Source organism: Natrix helvetica (genome assembly GCF_964273705.1).
Source record: "Natrix helvetica genome assembly, chromosome: 1".
Lineage (NCBI taxonomy): Eukaryota > Metazoa > Chordata > Lepidosauria > Squamata > Natricidae > Natrix > Natrix helvetica.
Window position 1 is genome coordinate 156,086,166 of NC_138548.1, and position 15,657 is coordinate 156,101,822.

Genomic DNA, 15,657 nt, shown 5'->3' on the forward strand with positions numbered 1-15,657 from the left:
TTTGTCGTTATGGGGTACTGAGTGTAGAGTAATAAGAAAAAAGGTGAATTTCAACAACTATAGAATCAGGTTGCAGCATAACAAAATTGACAAAGGTGAAGGGAGTCTGAATACTTTCTGAATGCACTGTACATCCATTGCATCTGTCACCCATCTAGAACATGCAGATTGGATACAATTTATTATATTTTTTATTTTAAAAATCAGGCATTTTTCCAGCATTAAGAGGCCTGCTCTTCAGATAACCAATCCTGTGCATATTTACTCTGTCTCCCTGTCTGTGAATTAGGCCTCTGCCAACCAATTCAAATTATTTCCAAGTAAGTATAATAAAGATCACCGTTTTAAATTCTCAACTCCCAAATGATTCTGCTAATATCCTATCCATCCAAAATCAAGTCAGGTGGCGTTTTCAGTTCCCTACTTCAGTCCTTGACTTACAACTGTTTATTTAGTGACCATTCAACAGCACTGAAAAAAATGATTTATGACCGTTTTTTCACATTCAACCGTGGTCACATGATCAAAATTCAGACACTTGGCAACTGAGTCATATTTATGACTTTTGCAGTGTCCTGAGGTCATGTGATCTGCTTGTGTAACCTTCTGACAAGCAAAGTCAATGGGGGAAACCAGATTCACTTAACAACCAGGTGACTAACCTATCAACCGCAGTGATTCACTTAACAACTGTGGCAAGAAAAGTCACGGAATGGGGCAAAATTCACTTAAGAAATGTCTCACTTAACAACAGAAATTCTGGGCTCAATTTTGGTTGTAAGTCGAAGACTGCTTGTAGTTACATCTCTGATTTTCTGGGTTGTATCTTTGACTGAGGTGAGACAGAACCAGCCCAATCATCTTGCAATTCGGCAAATGTTGCTACCGTTCTGGTGTGTTATGACCACACTCTTTGGCTTCATCCATTTGACTGTCATTAGGCATGGCTCTGTGAGCCAAGATATCAGCTTCGTAACATTGCTATTTGGTCTCCAGCAATATCAAAGCAATCCCCTAAAACAAGATTTTTTTTTCTACCAGGAAAAAAAAAGGGAGACATTACTGATTTTTCTTCCAGAGCATCTTACTCCAATTTATATTAATGAGGCTGGTTACACTCTTTGTTCCTTCAATTTACGAGCACTGAGTTTGCCAGTCCATGGCTTCTCTTTCATTAAAAACCCAATGAAATCATCCTATAACAGTTATGGCTAACCTTTTCCGGACAGAGTGCCCAAAGCGTGTGCCCAAACCCCCAAAATGCAATGTGTGCGCAGCCCTGCACATGCGCCCCCCCCATGCATGCACTGCATGCCACCTCTGACACATGTGCCATAGATTTGCCATCACGGTCCTATAACTCTCATCACGGTGGGTCTGCCAAAAAATATGACACTTTCATAGTATCCAATTGAATAGCATTTCCCCATATCTCCATAAAGAGAAAGCCACTGCAGGTACCCATTTATGGACAGGATAAAGTTACATTTCAGGTGTGAAATGTGCGTGCGTGTGTGTGTGTGTGTATCTAATTTAGAGACTTGAAGAGCAACTCTGGGGGGGGGGGTACAATTAAAAAATTGGAGGAAGCTCTTTAGTTCAAGTGGTCCATAATTATCTACCAGCACCTTATCTGTCAGAACTAGATCACAGGGTGATTGTACAGAATAATTCAGGAAAACCAAAGAAATGATGCCCATGCAAATGAAGTTATAATCATTTGGCTAATCTTTCCTGCTTTCAGATTACTTCTCGAGAGTCTGCATCCCTTAACCTCAGACATTCGGCATTCTGCTTCAAAATAAACTGTTGGAGCCTAGGTAGTCCTTGATTTACAACCATAACCAAGTCCAAAATTTCCATTGCTAAGCAAGGCAGTCGTTAAGTGAGTTTTGCCCCATTTTATGACCTTTTTGATACAGTTAGTAAGTAAATTTGCAGTTGTTAAATGAGTCTTGTGGTCATTAAGCGAATCTGGTCTCCACCATTGACTTTGCTTGTGGGAAGCCAGTTGGGAAAGTTACAAATGATGATCACACAAGACCTTGGGACAATGCAATATCATAAATATATACCAGTTAGCAAACATCCAAATTCTGATCATGTGACTGACCATGGGGATGTTTCAACTGTCCTATGTATGAAAAATAGTCATGACCCTTTTTTTATAGCCATTGAACGTTTCGTTTCTCATCCAAGAAACTTCTTCAGTTCAGTTTAAAATTGAACTGAATAGAAATAGAACTTAATAGATGTGAGATTCAAATCCCCTCAGAGAAACATCAGGAGACTCAATTGAACAATAAAATAGCTGTTTATTATTGCTTTTGCAAAAGGGTTCCCCCCTGCTCTATTGTAAGAGACAGGAGAGAGCAATTAATACATATGAATATGAGATTTAAATACATTTTCAAAGTGAAAAACTACCACCCCTTTAATCACCCACATTATTATTGGTCAGCTTACGTCAGTTAAGCTTTTTGTTATTTTGAAGCAGTTTCCGGGACAAGAAAACTCCCTCCCACATTTGCCACATAATTGCCCCATTTCTTCATAAAATTTCTTCATAAATCTCCATAAACAATTAGCAAGAAAAATATGGGGCCTGCAAATGACATTTGTAACTCGAGAATTCATTGGAGTAAATCACATAAAACGAGCGCCTCGTGAGAACTCCCTGCTTTCATCCATTCATTCGATAATCAAATGCATGGGTCATTTAAGTACACATAAGTTATCTCAGGATGGGGAAAGTTGGGGGGGATAGTGATGGAACAGGCCACCTGCTTAAGACCACCCGAGGCCTCCCCCGAACCAATAAGACATCTCATGCTCCCCACAATTGCTTCGCCCCCTCCTCCTAAAGCGCTGAGTCACTTACCTTGTGAAGATCTAGTGAGTTATCTCCAGCCTCTCTACTGTGAAAAATCATGGTCCATAGAAACTTCCAGTTTCGGCGTGCAAACTTTTGGGCAGCATGAAGCATCCCATTGGCTTGCAAACAGTTTGGATGCCGAGACTGGAAGCTTCTGAGGGGCGTAATCTCACGCTACTTCAGGCACTCCTTCTCTGCAAAAACGGATGAGTGCCTGAAGTCGCGCAAGATCACAGCCCCCACAGGCTTCTAGTCTCGGAGCCCAAACTATTTGCAAGCCAATAGGAGGATTTGGGGCAGCGAAGTTGCCCTGTGTCAAAGTGTCCCATCGGCTTGCAAACACTTTGGAAAGCCTTTGCTTTCCAGAACAGAGCTGGGAGGGATGTATTGGTCCCTGTCAGGCCGGCAAAGACTTTTGGCAAAGGTTTGCCAAAGACTACAGGAAGATTGTGTCCCTTTAGGTCAGTGCTTCTCAATTATTTTCTGTCATGCCCCCCCTAGGAAGAAGAAAACATTTTGCCCCCCCCCCGCGCAACTGTAAATAGTATCATTTGTCTATAAAATTGTTATAAGTACACCTCTGCATAACATAGCACACCGGTCTTTCCTCGTCTCCCACCGTAGTCACATGCTTTCTTTCCTCTTTCCCTCTTGTCTATCCTTCCTTCCACCATCCCTTCCTCCTTCCCTTCCTTCCTGCCTCCCTTCCAGTTCCCTCCTTCCTCTTTCCCCCTGCCTGCCTTCTTTCCCTCCTGCTTATCTATGCTTTCTTCCTTCCTTGCACCTCCCTCCCTTCTGCCTGCCTGCCTTCTTTCCTCTTTCCCTATCCTCCTATCCTTCCTTTCTCCCTCCCTCCTTCCCTGCCTCCCTTCCAGTTCCATTCTTCCCTCCTTCCTTCTGCCTCCTTCCTGCCTGCTTGCCTTCTTTCCTCTTTCCCTCCGGCGTGTCTGCTTTTCTTTCCTTCCTTCCACCTCCCTTCTGCCCTCCTGCTTTCTTTCCTCTTTCCCTCTTGCTTGTCTATCCTTACTCCCTCCTCCCCTTCTTCCCTCCCTCCCTGCCAGCAGCTCCTCCAGCATCCCAGCTGGAAGCAGCAGCACAACAGTCGCCGTTACCAGGGGCGAAGGGGTGGCGGTGGCAAGATCGGGCGACCGCCACCCCTTTGTCCCTTCCCCAACAGCGGCTGTTGCGCTTCCGCTTCCAGACGGAATGCTGGCGGTGGAGCTGCTGGCGGGGAGGCGAGCTACGCGGTGGCGAAGACAGGCGGTCCCATGCTTCCCTCCCTCCCACCCCCGCCCGAGCAGGCTTCTTGCACAGCTCCAGCCCGCGGCTCCAATGAAAATCCACAGTCCGAAGTGCTGCCACTTCCAGGCGGGATATATTATGCCTCGCCCACGCCTTCGCCGCCGTTGCACCCAGACGGAAAGGGAGCCTTCGCGCCCCCCTTTACGGAGCCTCGTGCCCCCCCAGGGGGGCGCGCCCCACTATTTGAGAACCGCTGCTTTAGGTTCAGATTGTCTTTGCAAAAAGCCTTTGTTGGCAAGAAAAGGAGAGGGCTGTGTTGCAACTTCAAACAGTCACTAAGTGAACTGTCATAACTGGAGGATTACCTGTAGTTAAAAAAGTCCTTTCTACATAATAAAAACCTATATATTACACACACACACACACACACACAAACACAAAATCTCTCACACACAAGTAGCAATCATAATATATGTGAATTAATGTTAGATAAATCCTAGTTACACTGTTTACACAAAAGAGGGTGGGTACTGTTGAACTGTCATGCTTGAAAGTATTTGCATATATTCCAGTAAAATGGTATACAGGAAAGTTTTAGAACAATTACATTAGAAACGGAAATAATAATCTTCTTAGAGAGAAGCTCTTTCTAAAATGTAAGATTGCACTATATACACAGACTCACAGACAATCTCTCATAAACAATTATAGCATAATGTATGTGAAAGAACCTTAGTTACACTGTTTACACATAAAAGGGCTTGGGTACTATTGAACTGTCATGCTTGAAAGTATTTACACGTGAAAATGATAAACAGGAAAGTTTTAAAACATTTGCATATAATAATTTAATCCATATGAAAATACAATTTAATTTTTCCCTTCACATGTTTAAGCCCAAAGACTTTGTGATATTTATACAGTAATGTAGAATTAACGGTAGGTTCAAATTTCAACTCACAATATCTTTAAAGCAAATTAAAAAACGTTAAGAAAACACCAGCCAATCCTTAGCAGCGGAACCCAGTATAATCTTGCACAGACCTGCAAATACCTTAATAGTATTAAAGATTTCAGATCAACCAAAATCGGTGAAATCAAACTGAAACTTCAATTCATGAGGATGATTTGGTTTTTTTTCAGCCAGAACTTCAACACTTGCCATTATTGTAATTATCGTCATTATCATAACGAAAATTTACAAATATTTATTAGAAGTAACATTAGAAAAAGAAAAAGTTAAAGGTTGCATGATAGCGTGGGCCAAAAACTTTGGTTACAACATAGATCTAGTGGATTGGGAAAGAATTTGGAACACAAATTATAAACTAACACGATCAGCAGCACTTAAAGAAAATATGTACAAAATGTTTTATCGTTGGCATTTACCACCAACAAGATTGGCTAAAATGTACCCAAATATGAAGCCGACCTGCTGGAAGTGTAAAAAAGTACAAGGGACTTTTAATCACATATGGTGGACCTGCCCAGAAACACAAAAATACTGGACAAAAATCTGGAAATGGGTGCAAGAAATTATAGGAGAACAGATAAAATACAAACCCGAAATCTTTCTGCTGGAAATAATCAAAGGGAAATATACAAAGAAAATTAAATACATATTAACACATCTGCTAACTACAGCTAGAATAGTATTTGCCCAATGCTGGAAACAAAATAATGCCCCCTCGGACGAATTAGTGATAAAAAATTTTTTGGATTGTGCAGAGATGGATAAATTAACACTGAAATTAAAAGATAAAGAAGAGTCGGAATATTATGAAATTTGGAACAATTGGTACAAATGGCTGCAAAACAAGAAAATTAATTAAGCTGAAAAACAATATATATAAATATATGTAGAACTGTGTATAAAGGTGTGTAAATATAGAAGCGAAATGTTATATACATGTACAGATATGATATAACAATATTGATATAATGACTGTAATGTGTTGTAGAAGGGAAAAAATAAAAAGAAATGTGCAAAAAAACCACCACTTGTCATTATTTGCACATGCGCAAACACACACAATTTATAAAGTCCACTAGTCCATCAATTGAATAATTTGGAAAAGAACGTAGAAATATAGGGGAGGAGTTGAATTAAAAGGCAATTGAAATGTAAATGTAAAAGCAAGATAAAAATAGATTAAAATGATGTAACCGTTATATATAATGAGACAAAGATTGTACCCAGATGACATATTGTAAGATTCATGATGTAAAAGTGGTTATAGAAAAATAAAATAAAAGCTTTCCAAAAAAAAAAAGTCCACCAGTCAAATGTAGCATTGGAAAGAAATACGAAGATCTGCCACCAGAGCTGGGGTAAGAGGAAAGCGCGAGCCCTCCGTCTTGAAGAGAAAACCAGAAGTCTCCTTGCTCCAATTCGGTTCCCCACCTAGCTTCAAAAGCCCTGCGTTCTTTTTTGCTTTCACACCGAAGAGTAAGCCAAGTTTTTAACTCCTAAAAAAAAAAAAATCAAAGCACGCAAGGAATCTGTGGCAAACGCTCTAAATAACTCTGGGAAAGAAAGCGAAAGGAGCCTGGAGGAAGCCGTGGCGAAGGGCCAACGCCGCCGCTCTCTGCCTCCGACGCCCATTCCCTGACCCCGGCTGCAAACGGCGTAGCTAAGTCGTCGTCGTCGTCGATATTCTGAAGTTACTCCTGCTACGACGTTCAGGTTAAAAAGCCTCTGGGACAACCACCAGAGTGCCAGAGGCTCAAAACACAATCACCCCCACAACAAGAACAACAACAAAACTGTCAAGTCACGGCTCTAAACGCGCGGCCTTGGAGCAAACCGGAGACTTGGAGAGCTCTTTTGCGCGCGCGCAATGCTGGAAGGTCGAGAGCAAGCCCGAGAGGCGCTTGCAGCGCAGTTCCCGGCGCAGGGGCACCAGCCCCATCCCACCTATCCACCCAACCCCGGAGAAGCAAGCGAGGGGTGTGGGAGCATCCTCCACGCGTCTCCAAAGGCGCCCCCTCACCTTCAGCCCTACGCCTTTAAACGGGGATTTCCTACTTCCCTAACCAACACCTTCTCTCCCTCTGGGGAAGAGCCCCCCCCCCCCCCGCCAGGCTTGCGCAGCGGAGGGTCAACGGTCAGACTTTAAAGTTGTTTCTTCTTCGGCCTCCAGCCAGCTGCTTTCCCGCGTGGGGATTGATTACAGAGCTAGCCGGGGTGGGGGGGTGTCAGCGCCCTGCAGGGTTGCTTACCTGAAGAAGCCGCTCTGTTAGCGCAGCAGCAGCACAGGATGGCGACCGTCAGAATCGCCCTGCAGGTGGGCACGGAGCCTGGGAGCAGCCCCCTCATCCTAAGAAGAGCAGGTGGCCAAAGCGCACAGGCGGACGAAAGGCAGCAGCAGCAGCAGCTACTTTCGCTTCTCCCGGGAAAAGTGTCCCCCGCGGGCGCTTCCTCGAGCTCTGAGTTATTACATTCCCCCGCTGGGTGAGCTTCTGGGTCGTAGGGCGATGATTGGCGGAGGCGAAAGGCCAATCCCGTCTTTTTCCGCCTCTTGAAGTAATCCGTTCTGGTTGGGAGAAAAGCAGGCGCGGGCTGGAAAATCCCCGGGAAAACGGGTGCGAAGGGCGAGAGGAATCGAAAGAGAAAGATGCTCGGCGGGGCTGCGACCTTTTGCAGCGGGGGACTTTTTTTTCTTCCGAAGTAGGATTCCTCCTCCCCCGTATTTTCGGAATAAATCACATCTGGTATTTCTGATTGGAAGAAAGGCAACTGCACTCCACGGAAGCTTAGGTTACAATTTGTCTTCCTTTTTAAGGTGCGGTGAGAAAAGCACCTTAAGAAAAAAAAGTGCAACCGGGCCGGAAATTTTTAACACAGGAAGGAAACGTCGATCTAGTTAGAACGACGTTTCTCGACCTCAGCCACTTTTGAGGTGTGTGACATTCAGTGGCATATTAAAGCTCACTGGCAGGGGTGAAATTCAGCAGGTTCTGGAGAACTGGTAGTGGACATTTTGAGTAGCTCGGAGAACCAGCAAATAGCACATCTAGCTGGCCCCAGAGTGGGGTAGGAATGGAGATTTTGCAGTATCCTTCCCCTGCCACACTCACCAAGCCACGCCCACAGAACCGGTAGTAAAAAAATGAATTTTACCACTGCTCACTGGTGTCCTAAGCACTGACAAATCTTGGTGCCCCCCCTCCTTTGTACATATTGTACAAATCTTCATTGGTTTTTTTTTCTTCCTCAAATTTGTGATATCTCCTTGGGAGAGGAGAAATTCAAAAAAAATTACTACCGGTTCTGTGGGCATGGCAGGGGAAGGATACTGCAAAATGCCCACCCCAATCCAGGAGAAGGATATTGCAAAATCTCCATTCCCACCCCACTCTGGGGCCAGCCAGAGGTATTTGCCAGTTCTCCCAACTACTCAAAATTTCCGCCACCAGTTCTCCAGAACCTGCTTAATTTCACCCCTGCCCCTTGGGTCTGATGCCCTAAGCGTGTGCTTAGTCTGCTTAATGGTTAATACACCACTGCTTCCACTCCCACAATTCCCTGGTCAGGTGCAGTCCACACATCATAAAAGTTGCTCAACACTGAGTCGGGAGAGTTCTGCATAACCAAGGTGGATAGGGGTGGGTGGGAACCAAACCTTTCAACACTCGGTAGGAGCTTTGCAGGGATTTAATTATGATAATGAAAACAGAGAAAGAAAATAGTATGAAGTGCCTGGGACACATAAACTGGGCTGCACCACTTCAGTTTTGAGTGAGGATGGGGTGGGGTGGGGGAACCCGAGGAAAAATAATACAGTAATAATATCCCCACAGTCCAATTTCAATAGTGCAGGCTCCAGAAATCAGTTTCGTTGGATAGGTTCCAATTGGCAAACACCATTTAAAAGCAGCTCTTATGAAAAGCAAAGGGATGATCTTTTTCCAGATTTGTTATTTAGATTTGCCTTCAAATTGGTGCAAGACATGGGATGGTTTGTTAAAATAATGAAATCATTGAAATATCAATGGCAAAGCGAGCTATCAACAGAGACAACATGAAGAATCAAGCATTGATATTATATCTAAAAAGCTCATAAAAACAATTTTTGAACAATCTATTCCCTAGTAAAGATAATTTGAATCTCACTGGAACACCAGGATTGAAAACAATCTGTTTAGTAGCAACCAGCTTCTCAGAGGAAAGGGAGGAGGCATTCATAGGAGACGAGCCTTCGAAGATGATTGTCATCAGTGAAGTTTAAAGTGATTGAAACATTTACTGATGAAAGGCCACAATAAAAAAATTGTGCATAGTATAGTTCAGTGTTGGTGAACCTTTTTGGCACCAAAATGGGAGCAAACGCATGCCAGAAACCGGAAGAGCAGCCATTTGTTGTGTGTGCGTGCACCGGGAAAATGATCTTTCGGTTTCCGGTACGCACATGTGTACCAACCAGCTGTTCTTCCTGTTTCTGGTGCGCATGTGCATGTGAAGACCAGCTAGCACCGGAAGATCATCTTCCAGGTGCGCGCATATGCGCTGAATGGCTGCTCTTCCAGTTTCTGGTGCTCCTGTACATGTGAAGAACACCTGGCCAGCACGCCGGAACCCGGAAGAGCAACGGGTGATGGCTCGCATGCCAGGAAAGATGGCTCTGTGTGCCAATTCCGGCATGTGTGCCATAGTTCGCCATCACAGGTATAGTTTATCATGTTTAGTAAACTTTTATATTAGACATAAAAGTGGGTTTAAAGTCAATGTGATCATTTTTGAACTATGTTCAGAAACAAATTCAGATCAAAATGGATTTCTACCAGAGACAAATTAAAGACAATATGAGAATAATTCTAGACACTTTGGAATACTATGAGGCACACCCCGAAAAGCAAATGGTTCTGATGTTCTTAGACGCACAGAAAGCATTCGACAATGTGAATTGGTGTTGCAACTGGAACAGATGGGTTTTGGCAAGAAATTTACCCAAACTATACAAACTATATACCACAAGCAATCAGCAAAGATAATGATAAATGGAGAGCTGACAGATCCTATTGAAATAAAGAAAGGGACAAGAAAAGGTTGTCCATTATCACTCCTATTTTTTGTCTTAACATTAGAAGTCTTAAACAGAAATATTAGAGAAAAAATGGAAATAAAAGGAATGAAAATTAAAAAGGAAGAATATAAATTACAGGCATTTGCAGATGACTTGGTTTTCATTCTAGAAGATCCATTGGAAACAGTTCCCAAACTAATAGAAAAAATAGAGAAATATGGGAAAATAGCTGGATTGAAAATAAACAAAGATAAAACAAAGATCTTGACAAAGAATACATCAACAAGACGAAAGAAGAATTAACTGAAATCTTGGAGATGCAAGTCACAAACAAGGTTAAATACTTGGGGATATATTTAACAGCAAGATGTAGTGCACTTAAAGAGAACAATTATTATAAACTTAAACGAGATTGCAAATGATTTGAAGAAATGGAAAAATTTACAACTATCAATGTATAGGGAGAATATATACAATCAAAATGAACATTCTACCCAGAATCCTGTATTTGTTCCAGACAATACCAATCAGATTAGGGAAAGAATACTTTGATGATTTAAACAAAATAGTGCTGAAGTACATTTGGCAGGGGAAAAAAGCAAGAATAAAATTAAAATCACTACAAGATGCAAGAACGAGGAGGAATGGGCTTGCCCAATTGGGAATTATATTACCAGGCAGCAAGTTTGATGTGGCTTAAAGAACGGATAACACTAAGAAATTCTAGACTATTGACTGTAGAAGTCATGACGTTGTTGGTTTGGCATGCTTTTTTATGGTATAAGGGAACTAAAACACAAGGGTATTTCAGATGACATTACTTAAGGGAGGCATTACTATTAAATTGGGAAAAGATCAAAAAGCAATATTATTTAAAAATTCCAGTCTGGCTATCAACTATTGAAGCCTTTTCATACCCAATAATATACAAAAAGGAACAAACAGTTAGATATGATGAAATATTGAATGCAGAGGGTGAACTTAAATCTAAGCAAGAGTTGGAACAAGAAGGAATAAGGATGAATTGGTTTTCATATGTGCAAATCTAGATATGACAAAGATCGTAAAGAGGAAGGTTTTTATGACAAAATGACTGAATTAGATAAAATTTTAACAGGTACTGATGAAAAAGTAATTAAAAATTATATGGATATTTACTAGAGGTTAAGCTAGAAGAAGAACAAGTTAAAGAACCTATGATAGCGTGGTGGGGAAACTTTAGGCACGGGATTGAATTAGAAAAGTGGCAGAAATTGTGGTCTCAGAATTATAAAATGACAATGTCAACAGCATATAAGGAAAATTTGTATAAGATGTTTTACAGGTGGCATCTCCCCCTGACGAGAATAGCAAGAATGTTCAAGAATAAATCAGAAAAGTGTTGGAAATGTCATTAGACACCGGGTTCATATTACCACATGTGGTGGACTTGCACAGAAGCTAAAAGATATTGGACTAAAATTCACAGGTGGTTGGAGAAAATGACACAAAAACATATAGACTTTAAACCAGAGACTTTTTTATTGGGAATCATCCCAGAAATATATAATAGAGACTTGAAATATTAGATTGTAAATGTTTTAACAGCAGTGAGAATTATATTTGCAAATCAATTGAAAAATGAGAAAATACCAATGCAGGAGGAAATTATTCAAAAAATCATAGAATGTGCGGAAATAAGTAAATTGACATTTGAAATTAGAGAAGAAGATGAATAATTCCACAAAGTTTGGGATTTGTTTTATCAATGGTTAGATAACAAATCATGGTAATGGAAAAAGTGGGAGATTTTTTTTGATAGTTGATCACTATTTGCTAATTCAGCACATCACACCCAGTGCCACTACAGGGAGAAGCCCCTCCGAGCTTCTCATAGGTTGCCGGCTAAGGTTCCACTTAGACCGGCAACACCCAAACTATTCTGCCGCATCGCCCCGTGACTCCACAAGCAAGATTCAGAATTTTAGCGTAGGGGATTCAGTTTATGCCCAAAACTATGCCGGGGGAACTCTGTGGATTCCTGCCACAGTGATAGGCATCACTGGGCTTCACTCTTACCTCTTACAGCTCGAGGACGGTCGGAATTGGAGAAGGCATTTTGACCAACTCCGTGGCCGCCTCTCCAACTCCACTCTTAGACAACCACAGGTAACTCCTGCACAGGTTAGCCAAAGCCCTACCCAAATGGAGCAAGAACTCACTCCATCCACAGGCAGCTCAAGCCCGAGGGTACTGGGGACCTTATCTGGTGGTGTTGCAGGCCCGCAGCAAGCTCTGAGCGAACCGGCTCTAGAAGCTCCAGCCACGGCCTGTGAAAGGTTCCAGGAGCTTCCACCAAGCGGAGCTGCGGAGTAAACAGGTCCATCCAACCTGTCCAAAGAACATCCTCTGACTGAACTGCGCAGGTCAGGCAGAGCTACCAAAAAGCCCGCCTACCTGCGTGACTACACAACTAGTCGGATTACTCCATCTAAGAGGGGAGGGGTGTTAGTTACTAGCATCAGCTATAAAGGTTTCCACCAAGGTCCTCTGTTCCGGTGGGAACAGAGGTTTAATCTCATTGGTCGAAGGGTCTGACAGCCCCCTATAAAAAGGCTGCTGTCAGACTCAACCTTCGCTGGATTGTTCTCACTTGTTGCATTTAATAAAGAGCTGTTGTTACCGTTAGCCTATGTGTGCCTATCTATTACCCGATCTAACACATTGCTATCAATAAATTTTTATGCAGTTATGCTCTAGCAAATGAAGAACCAGAGTTGCTTCTGTGTTGCGAGATGGGCATCCATATAAATGGATTAAAATAAATTATCGCATTTGATGAACAAATTACAATAATTTCCTTAATATACACTATGTTGGATTAAAGTTTAACAAGGTGGCTCCAACCTAGCATGCCTAAACTTTCGAACATTTAATGCTCCTTAAGCAGTCTTGTAATATAATATTCAGAATAAAATGGTTTCTTTGTGAGATGGAAAATAAAATCTAATCATGAGCTCTATATGCTCAAGAGGACAAACATTTTACTCTTTATGGAGCTCTTAATATGAGAGAAACTAAAAAACAGCTATTTGCTGTGATACACAATTACATTAGGAGGTGCTGTGAATCAGAAGTCTTGTTTACAGAATGGAAGAAAAAGCCAATGTGACATTTTTCAATGCAACAACCATTTTCCATCGCAATTCCTCTATAAATCAGTAGGTTATTGCAATGCAGTGAAGAGAAAAAAATTGAAAGTAAGGATGTCCTTGGGTAATCTGTATTCCGGAAACTCTTGCTGAGAAACCTGGAGGGGATTTAATGCAATAAATCTGGATTCTTTATACTTCTTTAGCCCAGGTGTTAGGCACTATCTCTTCATCTAATCCACCTTTCAAGGTTGTTATGGAGATGAGAATGGAGAAGAGTGGATGTTCCTTGAGGCTTTTGTAGGAAGGACAGGATAAAAACACTTTTGTTAGTTGCATCAGCTGGCAATGCCCAATGGATCTTAGCTGACCTCAGGAAAAAAGAAGCCCAGCAAAGTTGGATCTGACATTAGTACTCGAATGGGAGACCACTAAGAGATCCACGGCAGTAAATTATACTAGATAGTCAAACAAAAATTTCTGGAAAAGTCTGGACGAACTGTTTCCCTTTGCGGAAAAATTTCCAGTTGTAAGAATATAATGGGATGCGAAGTGGGGGTCATCAAGAGCTGAGCTGAATATTAAGGCTTTTATAGTAGCAATAGCACTGTAGAAATAGCATTTAGACTTATATACCGCTTTAGGGCCCTCTCTAAGTGGTTTACAGAGTCAGAGTCAGCCCCCAACAGTATGGGTCGTCATTTTTACCAACCTCAGAATGATGGAAGGCTGAGTCAACCTTGAACCGATGAGAATCAAACTGCCAAATTGCAAGCCGCCTGCAGTCAGCAGAAATAGCCTGCAGTACTGCACTCTAACCACTATGCCACCACGGCTCTTGGTATTCATTTCTACCTCTCTTAATAATGGTAAATATTTCATTACACTTGTAATATGTTGAATTTATTTATTTTGCATTTCTTTGTCATTCCAGATCAGCCCAAAACTCTGTGGTTCATTTCACTTGGTGCGAGGTAGCTCAAATAATCACACAAAGATGGATGGGAACATCTTAAAAACTTTTATATTTCTGCATGGTTACAAGTAGTCCTCAACTTAGGACCACAATTGAGCCCAAACTTTTGGTTGCTAAGCAAGACAGTGAAGTGAGTTTTGCCCCCTTTTACAACTTATTTTAGCGTAGTCCTTAAGGGATTCACTACAGTTGCTACGTCAGTAACAGCATTGTTAAGGGAATCAGGTTTTCCCATTGTCAGAAGGTCACAAAAGGTGATCACATGATCACACGGCACTGCAATTTTTCATAAATATGAGCCAGTTGCTAAGCTTCCAAATTCTGATCATGTGACCGCAGAGATCCTGCAACGGTGATGAGTAAGAAAAGCAGTCATAATTCACTTTTTTCAGTTGTAACTTGAACAATCACTAAATGAAGGGTTGTAAGTCAAGGACTACCTGTATTTACGCGCGCAGGATTAATGTCCCAAAGCAAGCACGCCACATCTCACAACAGGTATCTAGACAGATCATACATCGCACTAGCAATTCTCTTTGGCTCACTAAATTTAACTTGTTACACATCTTATCTTTTGGTGGGCTTTTTTTTTTTTAATCCTTCTTAATTTCCTCATGGGGGCAACTTCTGCAACTTTTTTTTTCCTTCTAAGAACTTCTAGCATCCCCTGGTGGTTTCATCCCTTCCAAAAAATTTTTTATTCAGTCATCTTAGTTTTTTTCATGAAACTCTCTTATCACAGCTGTGCTAACGTTCTATCGAACCTGCTATCGAGTTGACAGAAATTAGTATGCTAAATAGGATGGTCCCCATTTTGTGTTCTGAATACGAGACACGTTTTTCAAGAGTTAGGTTTATTTGCCCACAGAAGCAGAAAAGGCATCATATTCAAAAACTGTCAGCCAAAGCAGTTGATCTGAAAAAAACAACCAAGGTTAATAGGGTCTATCAGAGATGCCGATCTATTTTTACCACACCTGTATGACAGATTGAGTAATGTTTATATGTAGGTAATCCTAAACTTACAAAACAGTTTGTTTAGCAATCATTCAAAGTTATGATGGCACTGAAAGAATTGACCTATGACCAGTTCTCCCATTTTATGACTCTTGCAATATTTGCACAATCACCTGATCAAAATTCAGGCGCTAGGCAACCCGACATGCGTTTATGACTGTTGCAACATCTCAGGGTGGTGAGATAACCATCTGCGGCCTTCCCAGCTGGCTTCTGACAAGCAAGGTCACTGAAGGAAGCTGGATCTGCTGAACGATCATGATTCACTTAATAACTGTAGTGATTCACTTAGCAACCATGGCAAAAAAGATTGTAAAATTTGGGCCTGGCTCACTTAACCACTCTGCCTAATGACAGAAATTCTGATCAAGTATATAAAGTAAATTCTGA

The 15,657-nt window shown here is 41.8% G+C and overlaps 1 protein-coding gene across 1 annotated transcript in view; it reads right to left on the reverse strand.

The window, feature by feature from the left end:
* LY75 (lymphocyte antigen 75) overlaps nucleotides 1-7,867 on the reverse strand; it is a 93,213-nt gene extending 85,346 nt beyond the window's left edge. Inside the window, exon 1 of the mRNA XM_081936061.1 lies at nucleotides 7,340-7,867. Within this exon, the coding sequence (XP_081792187.1) occupies nucleotides 7,340-7,436 (97 nt within the window). The 5' untranslated portion in view covers nucleotides 7,437-7,867. The remainder of the gene's footprint in view (nucleotides 1-7,339) is intronic.
* Between the last annotated feature and the right edge of the window lie 7,790 nt (nucleotides 7,868-15,657).